Here is a 17,654-nt window from a genome sequence, read left to right as displayed (position 1 = left end):
CGATGTCTGTTTTAAGACAGCGTTTTGCTCTGTCAGTTGGCGAAGTTTCATGTGTAGATCAATCAGCTTCTCCTGCAGTTCTTTTATTTTATCGCATTTAGAGCAGATAAAATTTTCCATAAACAGGGTTTCCGCAGGTCCTTAAAAAGTCTTTAAAAGTCTAAAATTGAATCAGAATTTTAGGCCTTAAAATGTCTTAAAAACGGTCTTAAAATTTGATTGGATTATGAAGTTAACGTTACTTTTATAAAGTTGCAGTAACTTCAGTCTCGCTTTTAAATGTGTTTTTGGGGAAAAAAAATTGTACTGATCACGCTGTAATAAAACTACACAACGGAACCATCATGGAACCAATAACCACTAATGCAAACTGTGCAGCCCAGTCAGAATTTATCGGAGCACACTCAGCTAGTGTGTCGCGATGTGGTGTGTGGGCTAACGTGGCATCTCCTCTCATTCAAAAAATACCTACTTCTAGAAGTAATAAGTTAAAATTGTTTCTGTTAACGTTACTTTCATCTAATATGGGTAAGTGCAAGTTCAACGAGATCTGGCTCGAGAACAGCTTATTTAGTGCTTGGTGGAAGCCTGTTGAAAATAACGAATCTGAAGCCCGCTGCACCTTGTGCAAGGAAACTCTCAAATTAGGAACTTTTTGGGTTTAAAGGCAGGAGTCGCATGTGAATGTGAATAAATTCATTTACTTTGCAAGTAATTCTGGGACTCCGATTTCCTTCATATCCTTCGTACTTTTTTGCCAGTGTGGACGTGAAATAGGTCTTAAATTGCGTTCGTAATGGTCATAAAAAGGTCTTACGTTTAATTTGTTGAAACCTGCAGAAACCCCGAGTGTCACAGAGTTCGCATTTTTGAGCCGTCTTGTTCTTGACCGTAGTTGGACCCTCGATTTCTTACGACCGGTCCCGGCGAATCTGTTCTCAATTCAACTCTCGATAAAACACGATAAAATAAATAGATAATTAAACAATAAAACACACGAACGCCAGCGAAGATGTTGATTTCTCCGATTTAAGTCCCTTTATTTACTGGATGATACAGCAACAGTAGTTTAAAAACGTTACTACAATGTGTTTTCAAGATAAATGTGGATTCAGACTGTGGGCATGTCTCATTTTCCTCACGGTCGAGACATACGTAAAAAAATCCTAAACGTTTAACGTTTTAATTGCTGGATCTGCACGTGAGGCGCGGTACACGAAGACGACATGGAGGGGTGAGTGCGCGTGTGCGTGCGTGAGGCTTTCCAGTTGGATGCGGAGAGCTGTATCACCAGTGGGCGGCAGACCTCAGGCCGTTTTGTGCTGAATTCACCACAGGGACGAGGGAAAATGGCAACTTTGCAGCTGCTGCTAACCCCAACCCCCTGCCTTATAGGACAGACAGCTACACGCGTTGGTCCACGATGGAGCTAAGGATACGTGGAAATAATGAGAGAGATCGGAGTGAGATTTGTTTAAAAAAAGAAAGAGAAAACCTTGGAATTTGTTTGTAGCATTTCGCGTGCTCTCTCAGCATCAGCAGCAGACTGTTGTTGGATTTCCTGACTGACATAATAGGGTACAGCAAAAACCATTCACGTCATATTATTAATATTTGTACCTCAAGACTTGCATTGCTACGTATTCCATACGGCACAGAAGAGGCGACGAAGAGGCAGATAATTTGACAATTTTCTCATTTAACGGTTTGGCTGAAGGGGAAGGAAAATGAGGTAGGCAACAGTAAGCATGCGCCTGCTTTGACAGCGCAGCAGCATTGATTAGCTTTATATAGGGCGTTAGAAAAACGCTGTGAGCGACATGGCTTGGTGCAAGGCCGAGGCCAGTTTTATTCTGTGATATGGACCACTTATGCTAAATATGTCTTTAAACATGTTGACTATTCTTATAACAATCGGCATTGGTAAGATCGCCATTGTACTTGTAACTCTCCTACCTCTTAAATTATGTTTTGGATGGTCCACAGAATGCCAAAAATATTATACATTAATTCGGCAAAGCTGGTGCTCACCAGTTACACACAATTTGTATTCACGAATGGCGAGTGGATGTAAATAAATAACTAATTTTATAATATATTGCCATATAACTGAAATGTCAGTACGTGAGTGGTTCATAGAACCCCCTTGGTGCATAATAATAATATAATATTATATAATTGGTGTAAACTCGTTACTTACTGTATTTATCGCCGAGTTACCACGATTACTTCTTTTATTATGTATGAATTGCAAAAGGTCTTATGAGAAGTCACTCCAAAATATGATTAATCTCCATTTTTGGAATTACAGGGAATTGTGAATCAGAAAGTGTGGTACCTACATTTCATGCGTATGAATGTGGTGCTAGGTGCATCTCAAAAGGGAAGCATTTGACGAGAAATTTAACAGTATTTATGTGAGGACGTAAGTTAACGGCCTTCACCCACTGCATGCATAATGTTATTTAGTTCGTCATTAGAAAAACGCGTCAGTCTCTTGCATATTGGATACCGGAATGCATTAGGTCGGTGTGGAACTAACAAGGATGTTTATAGCTATAAATATGCTTCAGAAAATTTTCCATCGCCACAATAATAATTAATTAGCGAGAAAATAAAATTTCACGTTAAAAAAAGATGGTAAAAAAATATGGTCATGATTTGTCATGGTGAATTTTAGATTCCAAACTTGACAGATTCCCAACTCATATAGGTTAGCCTACATCTTCTATGTTTTATGTTTATTTTACAGCGTTGTTAATGCTGTAACTCATAATTATGTTATGCAGTATTTTTATCATCAATATAACCTAAAAATATAAAATTATAGACTCAATCTGCATTCTGTTCACCATCCCTTACTATGTCATAGATGGTTAGAATAAACTGCATAATATATGCAGCACATGATCAGATAAGGAACAAGTAGCTAGAACTACTTTTTCTGATCATCTGTCTGATTACTGCATGCCAGCTGATTTTGTCTTTATGTAGCTAGGTAATGATGCTTTCTGTGTGCATCACAAAGCAAACTAGTTTAGGATGCTTCCATACATCACAGGATGGGGATGAGGTAGAGTGCTCCTGCCAGTTATAGAAAGTTATTTGGTCTGCAGATCAGGATAGTGACATGCAGTTATAGGGCATGATTTGATTTCAGTTAAGGAGAATGGCATGCAGTTAGTGACAGGGGTGTTAGCTTTTGAAAAGATCGGGGTCTAAGTCAAGTTCACCTGGAGCTAGTCTTTTTTTGAAGGGAGATCGGCATCGGTAGGTTGGGGCAGTCATATCTACCTTTATAATAAATAAATATTATCACACCTCTGGACGCTGCAAGTCAAGTTCCACTCTGTTACACAGTCTGTTGTTTTGCTATAAACGCCTCTTTTTTCAGGGTGAAAATATTCAGGGCTAGGCTTAAAATATTCACGGCTATAGCCCCGAATGATCGGACCTAACTACGCCACTGGTTAGTGAGTAATTTGGATTCAGTTACAGAGAGTAGGGTGCAGTTATAAGTGATTTGGATTCATTTGAAGAAAGTGGCATGCTGTTATAGGGAGTGATTTGGATTCATTACCAGAGACTGGGGTACAGTTATAGGGAGTGATTTGGATTCAACTGGGAGAGTCAGGTGATTGATTTGGTTTGCAGCCCCAGATCCTCTATAAAGTACACAATAGGACTGTTTTCCTGTGTTCTGATGTCCTTAAGTGTCACTCATTAGCACATTGACACATCTCTCTCTCTTCCACTGTGCCTCAGGGCATTATCACAGAATATGCCCTCCTTTGTCTCTAATAGACTGTTAAGCACAGCTGTTCTCTTTTATTGCAGCCAAATATCCAACCATTATTCTTAAATGATGTTCATAATTCTTTTTAGTTGTTGCTAAATTCATGAAATCCTTCGACATTAGCATCTCCGTTGAGTGTTATCTCAGAATAAGTAGCTAAAATTTGCCTATAATTTGTAAAATCAAACCTAAATGGCCAAAAAGCATTTTGTTTTGTGAAATTTGTCATCTGATACCATATGAGCAATTGTTTCTGGAATGATTTATTTTGTATCAAAGTGTTCATTTCATTATCAATATGCTAGTTGTCATGGTGCAATTAATAAATGCGATGAATAAGATACACTATATGGACAAAAGTATTTGGCCATACCTGTTTTTCAGGGTTTGGGCTAGGCCCCTTATCTCCAGTGAAGGGCAATCTTAATGCTTCAGCATACCAAGACATTTTGGACAATGCTATGCTTCCAACTTTGTGGCAACAGTTTTGGGAAGGCCCTTTTCTATTCCAACATGACTGTGCCCCAGTGCACAAAGCAAGGACTATAAAGACATGGTTTGATGAGTTCGGTGTGGAAGAACTTGACTGGCCTGCACAGAGCCCTGACCTCAACCCCATTGAGCACCTTTGGGATGAAGTGGAACGGAGATTGCGAGCCAGGCCTTCTCGTCCAACATCAGTGCCTGACCTCATATATGCTCTACAGAATGAATGGGCACAAATTCCCACCGAAACTCTCCAAAATCTTGTGGAAAGCCTTCCAAGAAGAGTGGAAGCTGTTATAGCTGCAAAAGGGGGACCAACTCCATATTAAAGTATGTGTATATGAATACAATGTCATTACAATGTAATGGTCAGGAGTCCGAATAATTTTGTCCATATAGTGTACTTGCAAATAGCATACTCTAGATAGCTAGATACAGTACTCTAGGCAGGGTAATCAAACCAGCTGGTTACTGTTAAAACAACATTAACATACAAGGATACAGGACATACAGTATTCAACATTTTTGTTTTTTCTCTCTTGCATGATTGGGCAAATGGGCCAGAAATCTACCAATAGGTAGCACACAGAGCCAAAACTCCAGGGTTCCCTGTGAGGTTACTTCTTGACAGGCATCGGTTTGGTAACATCAGATTTGATGTTGATTTAAAGCTGTGACACAGCCTGAAGCAAAGCATTGGAGATCCCTAAAGTAAGACAGTCAGTGACATGCAGTGTTTGCAGCATCTTCTTGCAATTTTGATTTTAATCACAAAGCTCTTTCATTACCACATTTGAAAGATCATGCTAATGTGCTTGTCACTAATTGATTTTTAAGGGGCTGCTGTTGTCCCTCTTATGATTCAGTATAATAACGTACCCTATCACTTTTATGTTCTCCAGTTTTACTGTTATTGGCTTGTTAAATATGGGCATGCAGGGTGTGGTTAAACCCTAGGAAGCTCCTTTGCCTTGATGAGAATGTGAGAATGGTTTTTACCTTGCTGCAGCAAAACATCTAATTACAGTCATTTTTGTTTACATCAATTAGACAGAATCTGAAATCAAGGAAAGTCAACCTTTCCCTCATAAACAGAAGCACAAACCGTCTAGCAATATATAACTGTTGCCAGACATGTGCAAACCTGCCCTCAGAGCATTGCTTTCTTGTGGATATGGTCTATATACAAACTTGCCTCCATAATTTCCCTACAGATGTTCTGCTGACCTCCTGCATCTTCCTAACCTACTGGTATGTCCAGTATGTTTTCTATGGTGCACCCACTGCTCTGGATGTTAGTAATATTCATTTATATTAGTAGATTCATTTAGCATGGTCCCAGGGTATTAAATTAAGTGAAAGGGAGCACAGCTGATAAGGGTGTATACAGTTAGAATCATGCTGATTGATGGTTTGAGAGCACAGCAGCACTGGAGGTATACGATCCTGTGCCTCTGTGAGCTTGCTTTTGTGTGTACATGCACATACGTGTATGTGTGGGCACTGTGTGTGTACATGCATGTGTGCTCGTTCACACAGTACAGGTGTGTGTGTGTGTGTGTATGTGCGCGTACCTATATGTGTTTGTGTGTGCACATGCATACAACATGTTTGTGTGTACAATTATTGGCTGCTACTGTATTTCTTTTGGCAAGCCCTAACTATCTTAGACCTTGGAAGATAGGCTGAAGCTCTCAAAAGATCAGATTCTCTCTCTCTCTCCGTCTCTTATATCATAGCATAAGCAACAACAAAAAACAATGACAAAAGACATAAGAAATTATGCACACATATCTTGAAATACAGCAGCAATTGAGATAATGAAAAATAGAAATTAAAGCAGTGACAGGCAGATATATATTATGCTACCACTATCTCTCAGGCTGTTGCAGGCAGAGATATATTGCAGTGTCACTGTCTTTCAGGTGTTATCTGCCTGTCACAGCAGGGTTGGCTCCTGTTCATATTACTGACTTTTTAACCTTGTATCGAACCAAACATCCACTTAGATCATTGGATAAAGCCCTTCTGACTGCTTCAGAGGCCAGACTAAAACTAAGGAGGTCATGCTTTCTCGATAAAAGCTACTACAGTTTGGAACTAGCTACAGTAAATCCATGTCTATTTTCAAACCCTCCCACTATTTTAAGATTGCTTCCTAATAAAGTGATTACTAGTTTGGTTGTATTGAATTTATTTTGGTTCATTTATATCTTAATATTTTTAACTCAACTTATTTAAAGTTGTTATTCATGTATATCTTCTTAGTGGGATTATTGTCATATCCTTCCCTATTTTTGTTTGTTTGTTATCTTTCTGTGTGCCTTCTACTAAATGTAAGAAAGGTATCATACAAATAGCTTTATTATTATTATTATTATTATTATTATTATTAAGAGGTAAGGACAGTGCTGTAGTGTACAGTGTGGTAAGGACATACTGCTTTTGCAGTAGTGCCCTTACCCCATGCTGTCAGAAATTAAAATGTTCCCCTTTAAGGATTAGGATGCAGTTCCCAGCCATGCAGGAATCGGGGTGGGGGAGGGGCTCTGTTGCCATGGTGCATGCTGTCTTGTTTCTGTTTTATGGACTGTCTTGTTCTCTTTTATGTTTTATTTATCTGTGCCATTTTTTCCTCTCCTGCTCTCCTGACAACAGTCTTAGCAAAGCTACCTGATCTATTCACAGTACACTAATGGTCATCCTTTTGAAGATTATGAGATTTTAAAGTGCACATTGTTGTGGTGATTATTTGTATTACTAGGCCTCAGGATCCAATTCATGGAACTGTTGCTATTGGATTGGTAGGTCAGATTTGCTTTGAATTGCTATATAAACCACTGTTTCTGGTGTGGACAGCAAATTCTAAGTTTGTTTGGCTGCACCTAATAATTTACTCATGAATATGGACTTGGTGTCTAAAGGTCCTATACATTCCCACTGCTGTTCTCTCAGACTAGCAATTGCTGTATGACTAAACTAAGGGTGCAGCATCTGCAATTTGACAAAAGTTAGGGTGTAGGGGCTGCTGTATAACTAAACGTAGGGTGCAGCATCTGTATGGATCATGGGGCAACTGACTGTCCCATACCAACATGGTTGCTCTTCTTAGACACAATCTCTGTCTGTACTGGTCCCTCAGTGGTAGAATCACTGGTCTTCCGATGCAGACTGAAGACCCACCTCTTCAGACTGCATCTCTTCCACCTCAGTCCTCACCCGCTAACACCTGCTAATTGTATTACTTGCTGATTATTTTAGGTGCAGTATCGCAATGTGTTTAGGATTCTGTGATTTAGTGACAGTGATGTATGTCTAGTGAGGTTGTACAAGTTAAATTGTGGTAGGGCTTGAATAGTGTTATGCTCACACTCACTGGTCTGGGAGTGTTCTTAACCTGGTCTGACACTGTTGCTCATTCAACTTGAATAGATACACTTCTGTTTTGAGCTGGAATTCACTCTGGAAAGGAGTGTCTGCTAAACGAATGTAATGTAATGTAGAGCTACATTGCATCAGCTGCTGTTTGACTAAAGCTAGGGTGCAGCATCTATATGACTAAAGTTAGGCTGCAGCTGCTACTGTATGACTAAAGTTAGGGTGCACTATCTCAGAGACAATGGGGAGAGCCTAATGAAATGCGTCATTCCATTTTTCCCTAATCAATCTGTGCAGCATGGTGCTATCAGCAGCTTGTTTTAAGAGTGGAGATGTAGTGGTGTGTGTGTGTGTGTGTGTGTGTGTGTATGTGTATGGGGGTATGTGGTTTTTCACCTGGGTGTTAGGGCTGAGAGGTAGCAGCCCCTCTGACTATGCTGGATTTTCAGTGTACCCCTTGCTCCCATTCCACTCCCTTCACATCAGTCTACCTGGAAGAGAGATTCCCAGAGAGGTTCAGAGCCCCCACACTCTGTTTCCACTGGAATTAGAATTTGAAACATGTTTCATCATGATCATAATCACCAGTTTCACTCCCTTACAGCTAGCACCATTGTTTCAGATGTCACTCTTTGCTGACCTAATCCATGCACAGAGGCAGATCTGGAGAAGATTTTAAGGCTGAGAAACATTTCCTTTAGTCAACTTTTAAATTGATGATGGCTATATCAGAGCTGGTTAACAGAGAACCCTCTACAGGCCACCCGGCTTGGCCCTTTCTCCATATAATTCTGTGGAGAGGAAGGAATTAATTGATTTTATGATTGATTTTGGGATACTGCTACAAACCTGAAATCACATGACATCACTCCGTCTAGGAACAAAACAAAAAAACAACAAAGTGAGTGTACATGTGACATGGAGCAGAATATGACCTCAGAATAACAGAAATCTGCACTCAGCACAATGAAAAAGAGAGGGAAGCAAGATGACTTTTTGTAAGGGTCATGTGTTTTTTCCTACTTTGTCATTCTCCTCCTGTTGTGGTTTGAATATCTGGCAAATCTACTCTTCCAAGAATAAAGAATCCAGAATCAAGAATCAAGAACTTTAATTGTCACATGCACAGTTACAGTTGCAAGAAAAAGTATGTGAACCCTTTGGGATTACTTGGATTTCTGCATAAATTGGTCATAAAATATGTTCTGATCTTCATCTAAGTCACATCACTAGACAAACACAGTCTGCTTAAACTAATACCGCACAAAAAATTATAGGTTTCCATGTTTTTATTGAACACAACATGCAAACATTCACAGTGCAGGGTGGAAAAAGTATGTGAACCCCTAGGCTAATGACTTCTCCAAGAGCTAATTGGAGCCAGGAGTCAGCCAACCTGGATGTGTTGGTTAAAGCTGCCCTGCCCTATAAAAAACACACACCAGTTTTGAGTTTGCTGTTCTCAAGAGGCATTGCCTGATGTGAACCATGCCTCGCACAAAAGAGCTCTACGATCAAGAATTGTTGACTTGCATCAAGCTGGAAAGGGTTACAAAAGTATCTCTAAAAGCCTTGATGTCCATGTGTCCATGGTAAGACAGACTGTCTACAAATGGAGAAAGTTCAGCACTGTTGCTACTCTCCCTAGGTGTGGTCGTCCTGTAAAGATGACTGTGAGAGCACAGCGCAGAATGCTCAATGAGGTGAAGAAGAATCCTAGAGTGTCAGCTAAAAACTTACAGAAATCTCTGGCACATGCTAACATTATTGTTGACAAATCTACAATAAGTAAAACATTAAACAAGAATGGAGTTCATGGGAGGACACCACGGAGGAAGCCATTGCTGTCCAAAAAAAACATTGCTGCACTTTTCAAGTTTGCAAAAGAGCACCTGGATGTTCCACAGCACTACTGGCAAAATATTCTGTGAACAGATGAAACCAAAATTGAGTTGTTTGGAAGGAACACACAACGCTATGTGTGGAGAAAAAAAGGCACAGCACACCAACATCAAAACTTCATCCCAACTGTGAAATATGGTGGAGGGGGCATCATGGTTTGGGGCTGCTTTGCTGCCTCAGGGCCTGGACGGATTGCTGTCATCGACGGAAAAATGAATTCCCAAGTTTATCAAGACATTTTGCAGGAAAACTTAAGACCATCTCTCGGCCAACTGAAGCTCAACAGAGGATGGGTGATGCAACAGGACAACGACCCAAAGCATAGAAGTAAATCAACAACAGAGGGGCTTCAGCAGAAGAAAATACGCCTTCTGGAGTGGCCCTGGAGTCAACCCGATTGAGATGCTGTGGCATGACCTCAAGAGAGCGATTCACACCAGACATCCCAAGAATATTGCTGAACTGAAACAGTTTTGTACAGAGGAATGGTCCAAAATTCCTCCTGACCGTTGTGCAGGTCTGATCTGCAACTACAGGAAACGTTTGGTTGAGGTTATTGCTGCCAAAGGAGGGTCAACCAGTTATTAAATCCAAAGGTTCACATACTTTTTCCACCCTGCACTGTGAATGTTTGCATGTTGTGTTCAATAAAAACATGGAAACTTATAATTTTTTGTGCGGTATTAGTTTAAGCAGACTGTGTTTGTCTAGTGATGTGACTTAGATGAAGATCAGAACATATTTTATGACCAATTTATGCAGAAATCCAAGTAATCCCAAAGGGTTCACATACTTTTTCTTGCAACTGTATAAGCAGTATACAACTTTCAGTGAAATGTACAACTGGCTCAACTCCTTAGACTGTGCAAAGTAGCAGAGATAAAAATAAATAAATTAGATAAAAATGGATAAAAGGAGAAAAGTATGTACAGTAAGAATAAAAAAAGTTAAATTTGAAAGTTAAAAAATGTACAGTAAGAATAAGACTAATAAAAATAAAAACTGGATAGTATCACATCTTTCAATAAGGAGTATGTGGTTAAGATTAGTGTGGCAGGCATGTCTGTGTTGAGGAGCCTGATGGCCTGGGGGAAGAAGCTCCTCCTGAGCCTCTCAGTTTTGGCCATCAGATTGCGGAATTTCAGCAAGCTGAACAGGTAGTTACTGGGATGGGTGGAGTCCATAATAGTTTTGACAGCTCTGGTACTGCATCGCCTGGTGTAGATGTCCTGCAGAGTGGGGAGGGCAGTCCTGAAAATGCGCTCAGCTAAGTGCACCACTCTCTGCAGGGCAGAGTAGTTTGCATACCACGCTGAGATACACTGGGTCAGTATGCTTTCTGTAACCCCGGTATAGAAAGTTTTTAGAATCGCTGAGAGGACCCTGAATTTCCTCAGCAGTCTCAGGTGGTACATCCTTTGTCTGGCCTTTTTTACCTGAGCTTGGATGTGATTAGTCCAGGTCAGGTCCTCAGTGATATGAACCCCAAGATACCTGAAGCTACTCACTCTCTCCACTTGGGTCCCACCAATCATGAGCGGGGTGTAAGATTGCTGCTGCCCCCTTCTGAAGACAACCAGCTCCTTGGTTTTGTTGATATTCAGATAGAGACAGTTCACCTGACACCAGGTTACCAGCTTCTCCACCTCATCCAGGTAGGAAGCCTCATCGTTGTTGGAGATGAGGCCAAGAACCACTGTATCGTCAGCAAGAAGAAGTGGAACTGTAAGAGGACACACAGTCATACGTATAGAGAGAGTAGAGTAGGGGGCTCAGGACACAACCCTGTGGGGCTCCTGTACTCAGGTTGATGGTGTTAGAGGTGGACTGGCCCATTCTCACTATCTGAGATCTACCTGTAAGAAAGTTCAGAACCCAGTCACATTCAGTCCCAGTTCCTTGAGCTTGGAGGCCAGCATGTGTGGGACTACAGTGTTCAAGGCTGAACTATAATCAATAAACAACAGCCTCACATAGTTCCCTCTTCCTTTGTCTGTGTGTGTAAGGGTGGTGTGCAGGACGTGAGAGATGGCGTCCTCAGTAGACCTATTGGGAAGGTAAGAGAATTGGAGTGGGGCAGTTAGCCTCAAATCGCACATAGAAGGAGTTTGTCAGTGTCGGTAATCCCCGCGGCGATGGATTTGCTTCTGAAATCGCTGATAGTCCTCAGTCCCTGTCACATGCGACAGGAGTCATACAGTTGGACTCCAGTCTCTGTACCGGAGCTTAGCGGCTTTCACTGCACATCAGAGAGCGTAGCACGCCACTTTATACTCGCTCATATTCCCCGACTTGAGTCCCGCATTATACGCAGCCGTGCGTGCGTTCACTGCAGATTGGATGGATTTATCCACCCACGGTTTCTCATTGGGAAAATTCCTTATGGTGACAGTGTATGTTGCTTCCTCAGCTAGCATGCTAACGAAGCTAACTACAGCATCCGCAAACTTGTTGACGTCAGCGGAACTCGCCCGGAACATATCCCAGTCAACGTCATCTAGCGCATCCTGTAGCGCGGCTTGTGATTGGTTTGACCAGCGCTTCACCACACGCCTCCTCGGAGCTTCCTGTACAAGCCTTTTTTTATATTCCGGCACAAGAAAAATGGCAGTATGGTCCAATTTACCAAATTCCGGTAGCGAGTTAGCTTTTTAGCCATTGCTGAACTGCGAATAGCAGTGGTCCAGTGTGTTTGCCCCTCTAGTTGGACAGGAGACATGTTGATAAAAGTTCGGCATGACCTGTCTAAGGTTGGCTGTATTAAAGTCCCCAGCCAAGATAATGGCAGCATCCAGGTGTTTGTTTACATAGACACTGAGCACATCATGGAGCTTAGATAGAGCCATACCTGTGTCCGCCTGAGGTGGGATGTACACAGCAGTGGCGATGAACACAGTAAAATCCCGGGGCAGGTAGAATGGATGGCACATTATTATTAGATGCTCCAGATGAGGCGAACAGGAACGCGACAGAGTGGAAATGTTCCTGGGGTCACACCATTTGTTGTTCACCATGAAACAGACCCCTCCACCTCTGGATTTACCAGCCTCTGTTGTTCTGTCCATTCGTAGAACACAGAAGTTTTCAGATGGCATTACAGCCAGGTCCAGAACCGAGGGGGTCAGCTATGTTTCCGACAAACAGAGAATGTTGCAGTCCCTGATGTCCCTCTGGAATCTTATCCTGACTATCAACTATTTATTATATTATTCAGTATTCCACTGAATACGAATAAGATAAAGGGAGTATAGAATCACTAGAATCTCTGCAAACTGTAGCAGTGCAGCTGTCAGGGTGGTTAAACCAAAGTGAACCACATTGGTCCAGCTGTCAGGCTGGTTAAACCAAAGTGAACCACGTTGGTCCAGCTGTCAGGCCTTATTAAGATGGTACATACAGCTCATTTCCCCATGGAAATGGAAATACCACAATACCAAAGGCCAGAAAACACTGGGAAATTATTCCCTTACCCTGGGGAAAAGCAATCAAGAGATTGTGAAACAGTTAACATTTCACAGTTAACAGTACTGTTCCTCTGTCTGCTTTTCTTTCTTTCTTTCTTTGCCTGCTCCTCTTTCCCTGTGCTGTTCCTCTCTTCTGTTGCCCTCTCTCTGCTCTCTTTTGAGAGAGGAAGAGAGGAAAGCTGAGAGAAAAAAGTAGAGAAGAACAGCAGAGAGAAATGGTGCGAAGCAGAGAGGAACAGCAGAGAAGAACTGTGAGGCTCAGAGAGGATCCACAGAGACGAATGGTGAGGAGCAGAGAGGTACAGCAGAGATCATCAGCAGAGAGGAATGGTGAGGAGCAGAGAGGTGCAATAGTGAGGATTAGCAAAGAGTAATGGTGAGGTGCAGAGAGGATCAGCAGAGAAGAACAGTGAGGTGTAGAGAGGATCATCAGAGAGGAGTGGTGAGGAGCACAGAGGAACACCAGAGAGGATCAGCACAAAAGAACAGGGACAAAGAGGAACATGCATCATAAGCTGCATGCTAGCTTTTTCTTTTTTATCCTGGCTTATGCTGTATCCTTGACACATGGTGATGAACACATTTTCACTCAAACAGTTTGACTCACATAGTATCATTTCATACATTTCATGTCATTTCTGTTCATCCATGTCTTTGCTGCCTTATGCTAATTAGTTTGTAGAGAGACACAAATCTGTAATCAAAATTGTTTTCATTCCCCTCCAAATGCCAAACAATTAATTTCCTCCGAACACTCTGAAAGAGATTCTCACTGCTATAAGAGTTTCTGTAAAGTCTGTTGAGTCTTCTGTGGTCAGAAATCTAGGGATTATGGTGGTTTATGTAGGCTGTGAAATTGTTTCTGTACTAATACGTCTGGAATGGTTTCAGGTCTTTTTCTACAGGTTTATATCGGTCTTGAAATTGTTTCTGGACTAATTTTGCAGTTTTATCAACTTACCTATCCTCTTTGCTCCTTGAGGAGCATAGGGCCTTTACTAAAGATCTCCAGTGTTCCAGATCTAAGACAGCTTTCTTGGCTTTTGACTATGATAACTCTATATTCTTGAGTTCCAAGCTTAGGCACCTGTGCCAGATGTAGGTGGGTCTTTCTTCTTCCCCGCCCCTGTGGGTTCTGGTCCAGGGCCTGTTTGGAGATGTTCTGAGGGCCTTTAAGGAGAGTGTGGCCTACCCACTCACATTTTTGTTCAGGTATGGCATTGGACACTGGCATCTGGTTTGTTCTTTACCAGAGGACTTTGTTGGATATCCACTAGCCACTTAATCCCAAGGATTCACCTGAGGCATGAGCTGATGGTGACTTGCAGTTTTGTTCCAGATTTTTAGTCAGTCTCCAGATTCTTCACAAGATGTTGGATTCAAAAATGCTGACCTTGGGTTTTATGGAGAAGGTCTTATTCCTTCATGCAGTGAATGTAAATGAAATGCTCTACTTGTTCTTGTTTTTATATCTTCATCTGTCCACGTCTTGACATCATGCTGCCCAGGTGTATGAGACTCTGTATGTCCTCAGTGGGTTGTTCATTCAGGTATAATGGCAGTGCTTGTGATTTACTGATCCTCATGCATTTGGTTTTGTTTTCATTGATTTATAAGTTAGTCCTCCAGGCAACAGTGCCAAGTCCATCTGCAAATGATCCATTGTGTGTGACAATAATGCCATGTCATCAATATAGTCCAAGTCCTCCACTTTCCAGTTTAATGTCCATTGTCCAGTTCCTAACCAGTACAAATAGGGTTGGTAAAAGAAGACATCCTTACCTAACCCCAGTGTTAACCAAAAGGAGTTGCAAGAGAGAGTAAGAGTTGTGTACAACATGGCAGGTATTATTTGTGTAAAGACATTGGATGGTGATAACAATGTTCTTTTGATTGCCGGAGTGTTTCAACATCTGCCATATATTTCATCTGTCGAGTGAGTGTAATGCCTTGTTGAAGTCTGGGTAAATTGATGTACATTGAGGATTACTATTTCATAGATTGTTCAGTGATGATATGGAGGGTTACAAGATGATCTGTACATGACCTTCTTGCTCCTTTAATTTGGTGTTCTACTGCAGTCTTGATACTATCCTGGATGAGCATTATAAATGCCTTATGGACAGTAATTCTATTCCTCTCCAGTTCTGACAGTCTCTAACCTTCTTTGAGAGGTTGGTGATATAACCTCTCAGTCATTCCTCTGGGACTACTTCTTCCTTCCATATCTCTTTTGAAATCATGTCTACTGTGGTGTCAGGGTCCATCTTTAGTGCTTCAGATGGTATGTTACCTGGATTGGGTGATTTTCCAGTTCTTCTTGATTACCTGTAGAATTTCTTTCTTTGTAATGCTGTAATAACAGCCACTATGGAGATATGGAAGCTGAACAAATACTCTTATATCCGTGATCACTAATTTCCAACCCTGTTATTCAAATTGAGATGAGCGTAAAGCATCCATCTCTGGGACTGAACTGATCCATTAACATAAAGTAGGGGCTTTGTAGATGAGGTCACCCATTACATTAAGTGGGGGTGTTTTAGATGGGATCACAATTTACATATAGTAGGGGTGTTGTAGATGGGCTAACCCATTAACATAAAGTAGATATATTTTAGATGGGTGGACCTATTAGCATAAAATAGCAGTGTTTTAGATGTAATAAAAGCTAATTGGAATTGGAATTGGATTGAGTCCTTTATGGTAACACATGTGATAACACCTAATAGTGAATGAGGGTCCAGAGGAGTTCTGTACTCTATGAAGTTACCCAAGGCAGAGTGGAAGCACTTCTGAACAGCTTCATACGTGCTTTATAAGTGCTTTTTATGTGTTTTAATGTATAACAACAGCATGGAGTTGGTTATTCTGCTTATACCGTTAGACTATTTGTCACTGGAATTAAGATGCACACATTAAATACACACTCTTGTTTGCACACCCACAAGATTAGGTAGTCCCAATCTGAAGGACTAGTACATTATAGATAGCACATTGATGTTAATAGCAAAATATGAAAAAGCAGATACCTGCTTAACAGCTTTATGTCCAGATCTCTTTAAATCAGCAGCTTTCTTCCAAATTGAAAGCTTTGCCAGATACTTTTAGGTAGAGACTTGTGCACCTATCATGACTCTGGATATGAACTTTGCAGATATTAGGACTCTGCCACTGCAGGACCTGACACATTACACAAGTATAATGTATGTTACCACCTCAGGACTTGCACAGGGGAAGCTAGCCCTAAACCCTGATGCTTTCTGTGACACACAGACACTGTTTTGGACAAACTGTTTCTGGCAACTGATCATTTTTCCATTTGTAAAAGTTTTTGCAGATGGATTCAATGAACATTCATGTGCTTACCTTATCATAATTAAATAATATTGTTTGCATTTGGCAATAGGCTATAGGAAATCCCTCCAAAGAGAGCAGAAATGGATAGCAGTGTGGTCACATGAACACTCGTCTATCCTTACACAGCGAGCAGAGCATCTGCCAGGCCCGTGCCTCCGTCATGGTTTATGACGACAGCAGCAAGAAGTGGGTGCCAATCAAGCCTGGCCAGCAGGGCTTCAGCCGCATCAACATCTACCACAACACTGCCAATAACAGCTTCCGTGTGGTGGGCGTTAAGCTGCAGGACCAGCAGGTACAGCGCACTGGGGGGGTATCCTAATGCAAGAGCAGCAGATACAGTACACTGTGGGGTATCCTACTGCAGGAGCAGCAGGTACAGTACACTGGGGGGGTATGCTGGTGCAGTCGCAGGAGGTACAGTACACTGGGGGGGGTATCCTAATGCAGGAGCAGCAGGTACAGTACACTGGGGAGGAGGTGTATCTTAATGCAGGAGCAGCAGGTACAGTACACTCGGGGGGGGGGGGGGGTATGCTAATGCAGGAGCAGCAGGTACAATACACTGGGGGGTATGCTAGTGCAGTCGCACCAGGTACAGAATACTGTGGGGGGTATCCTAATGCAGGAGCAGCAGGCACAGTACACTGGGGGGTGTCCTAAAGCAGGAGCAGCAGGTACAGTACACTGGGGAGGTATCCTACTGCAGGAGCAGCAGGCACAGTACACTGGGGGGGGTATCCTAATGCAGGAGCAGCAGGTACAGTACACTTGGGGGAGGTATCGTAATGCAGGAGCAGCAGGTACAGAACACTGGGGGTGGGGGGGGGGGGTCTCTTCCACTTGAATAAGTGTGAGTATTTCCTTTTCATCTTTGTTGGTGATTGCTGGTGAAATGTTTTTGGTAAAATGCCAAACTGCCTTTGAGAAATATCAGTGATACTTACTTTTCACAGTGATGAGTAAATGTGTGTGGAATGCAGAGTTAGCCTGCTTCTGGTCAGTGATCTCACATGGTCTTCCTATACGGTTTGCAGGTGGTCATCAATTACTCCATAGTCAAAGGCCTCAAGTACAACCAGGCCACACCCACCTTTCATCAGTGGCGTGATGCCAGGCAGGTGTATGGCTTCAACTTCGCCAGCAAGGAGGAGGCCACCACCTTCTCCAACGCCATGCTCTTTGCCCTCAATGTGCTGAGCTCCCAGGATGGAGGTGAGCTGTATCATCCAGCTCCACCACTGTTGTTGTCATCAATCAAAGCATAT

General features: G+C 42.0%; 1 protein-coding gene across 3 annotated transcripts in view; it reads left to right on the top strand.

The window, feature by feature from the left end:
- The first annotated feature begins 1,181 nt into the window (after positions 1–1,181).
- The window catches only part of LOC118792153 (ena/VASP-like protein), a 35,533-nt gene continuing 19,060 nt past the window's right edge, over positions 1,182–17,654 (top strand). The window contains exons 1-3 of one of the 3 annotated variants that reach the window (XM_036549879.1): positions 1,182–1,732; positions 16,513–16,681; positions 17,424–17,601. In XM_036549879.1, the coding sequence (XP_036405772.1) occupies positions 1,728–1,732; positions 16,513–16,681; positions 17,424–17,601 (352 nt within the window). In that variant the 5' untranslated portion in view covers positions 1,182–1,727. The remainder of the gene's footprint in view (positions 1,733–16,512; positions 16,682–17,423; positions 17,602–17,654) is intronic. The other 2 variants (XM_036549881.1, XM_036549880.1) reach the window with 2 other exon arrangements.

This window comes from Megalops cyprinoides, chromosome 17, assembly GCF_013368585.1.
Source record: "Megalops cyprinoides isolate fMegCyp1 chromosome 17, fMegCyp1.pri, whole genome shotgun sequence".
In the NCBI taxonomy this organism is placed as follows: domain Eukaryota; kingdom Metazoa; phylum Chordata; class Actinopteri; order Elopiformes; family Megalopidae; genus Megalops; species Megalops cyprinoides.
This window is presented reverse-complemented; position numbering and strand designations above follow the sequence as displayed.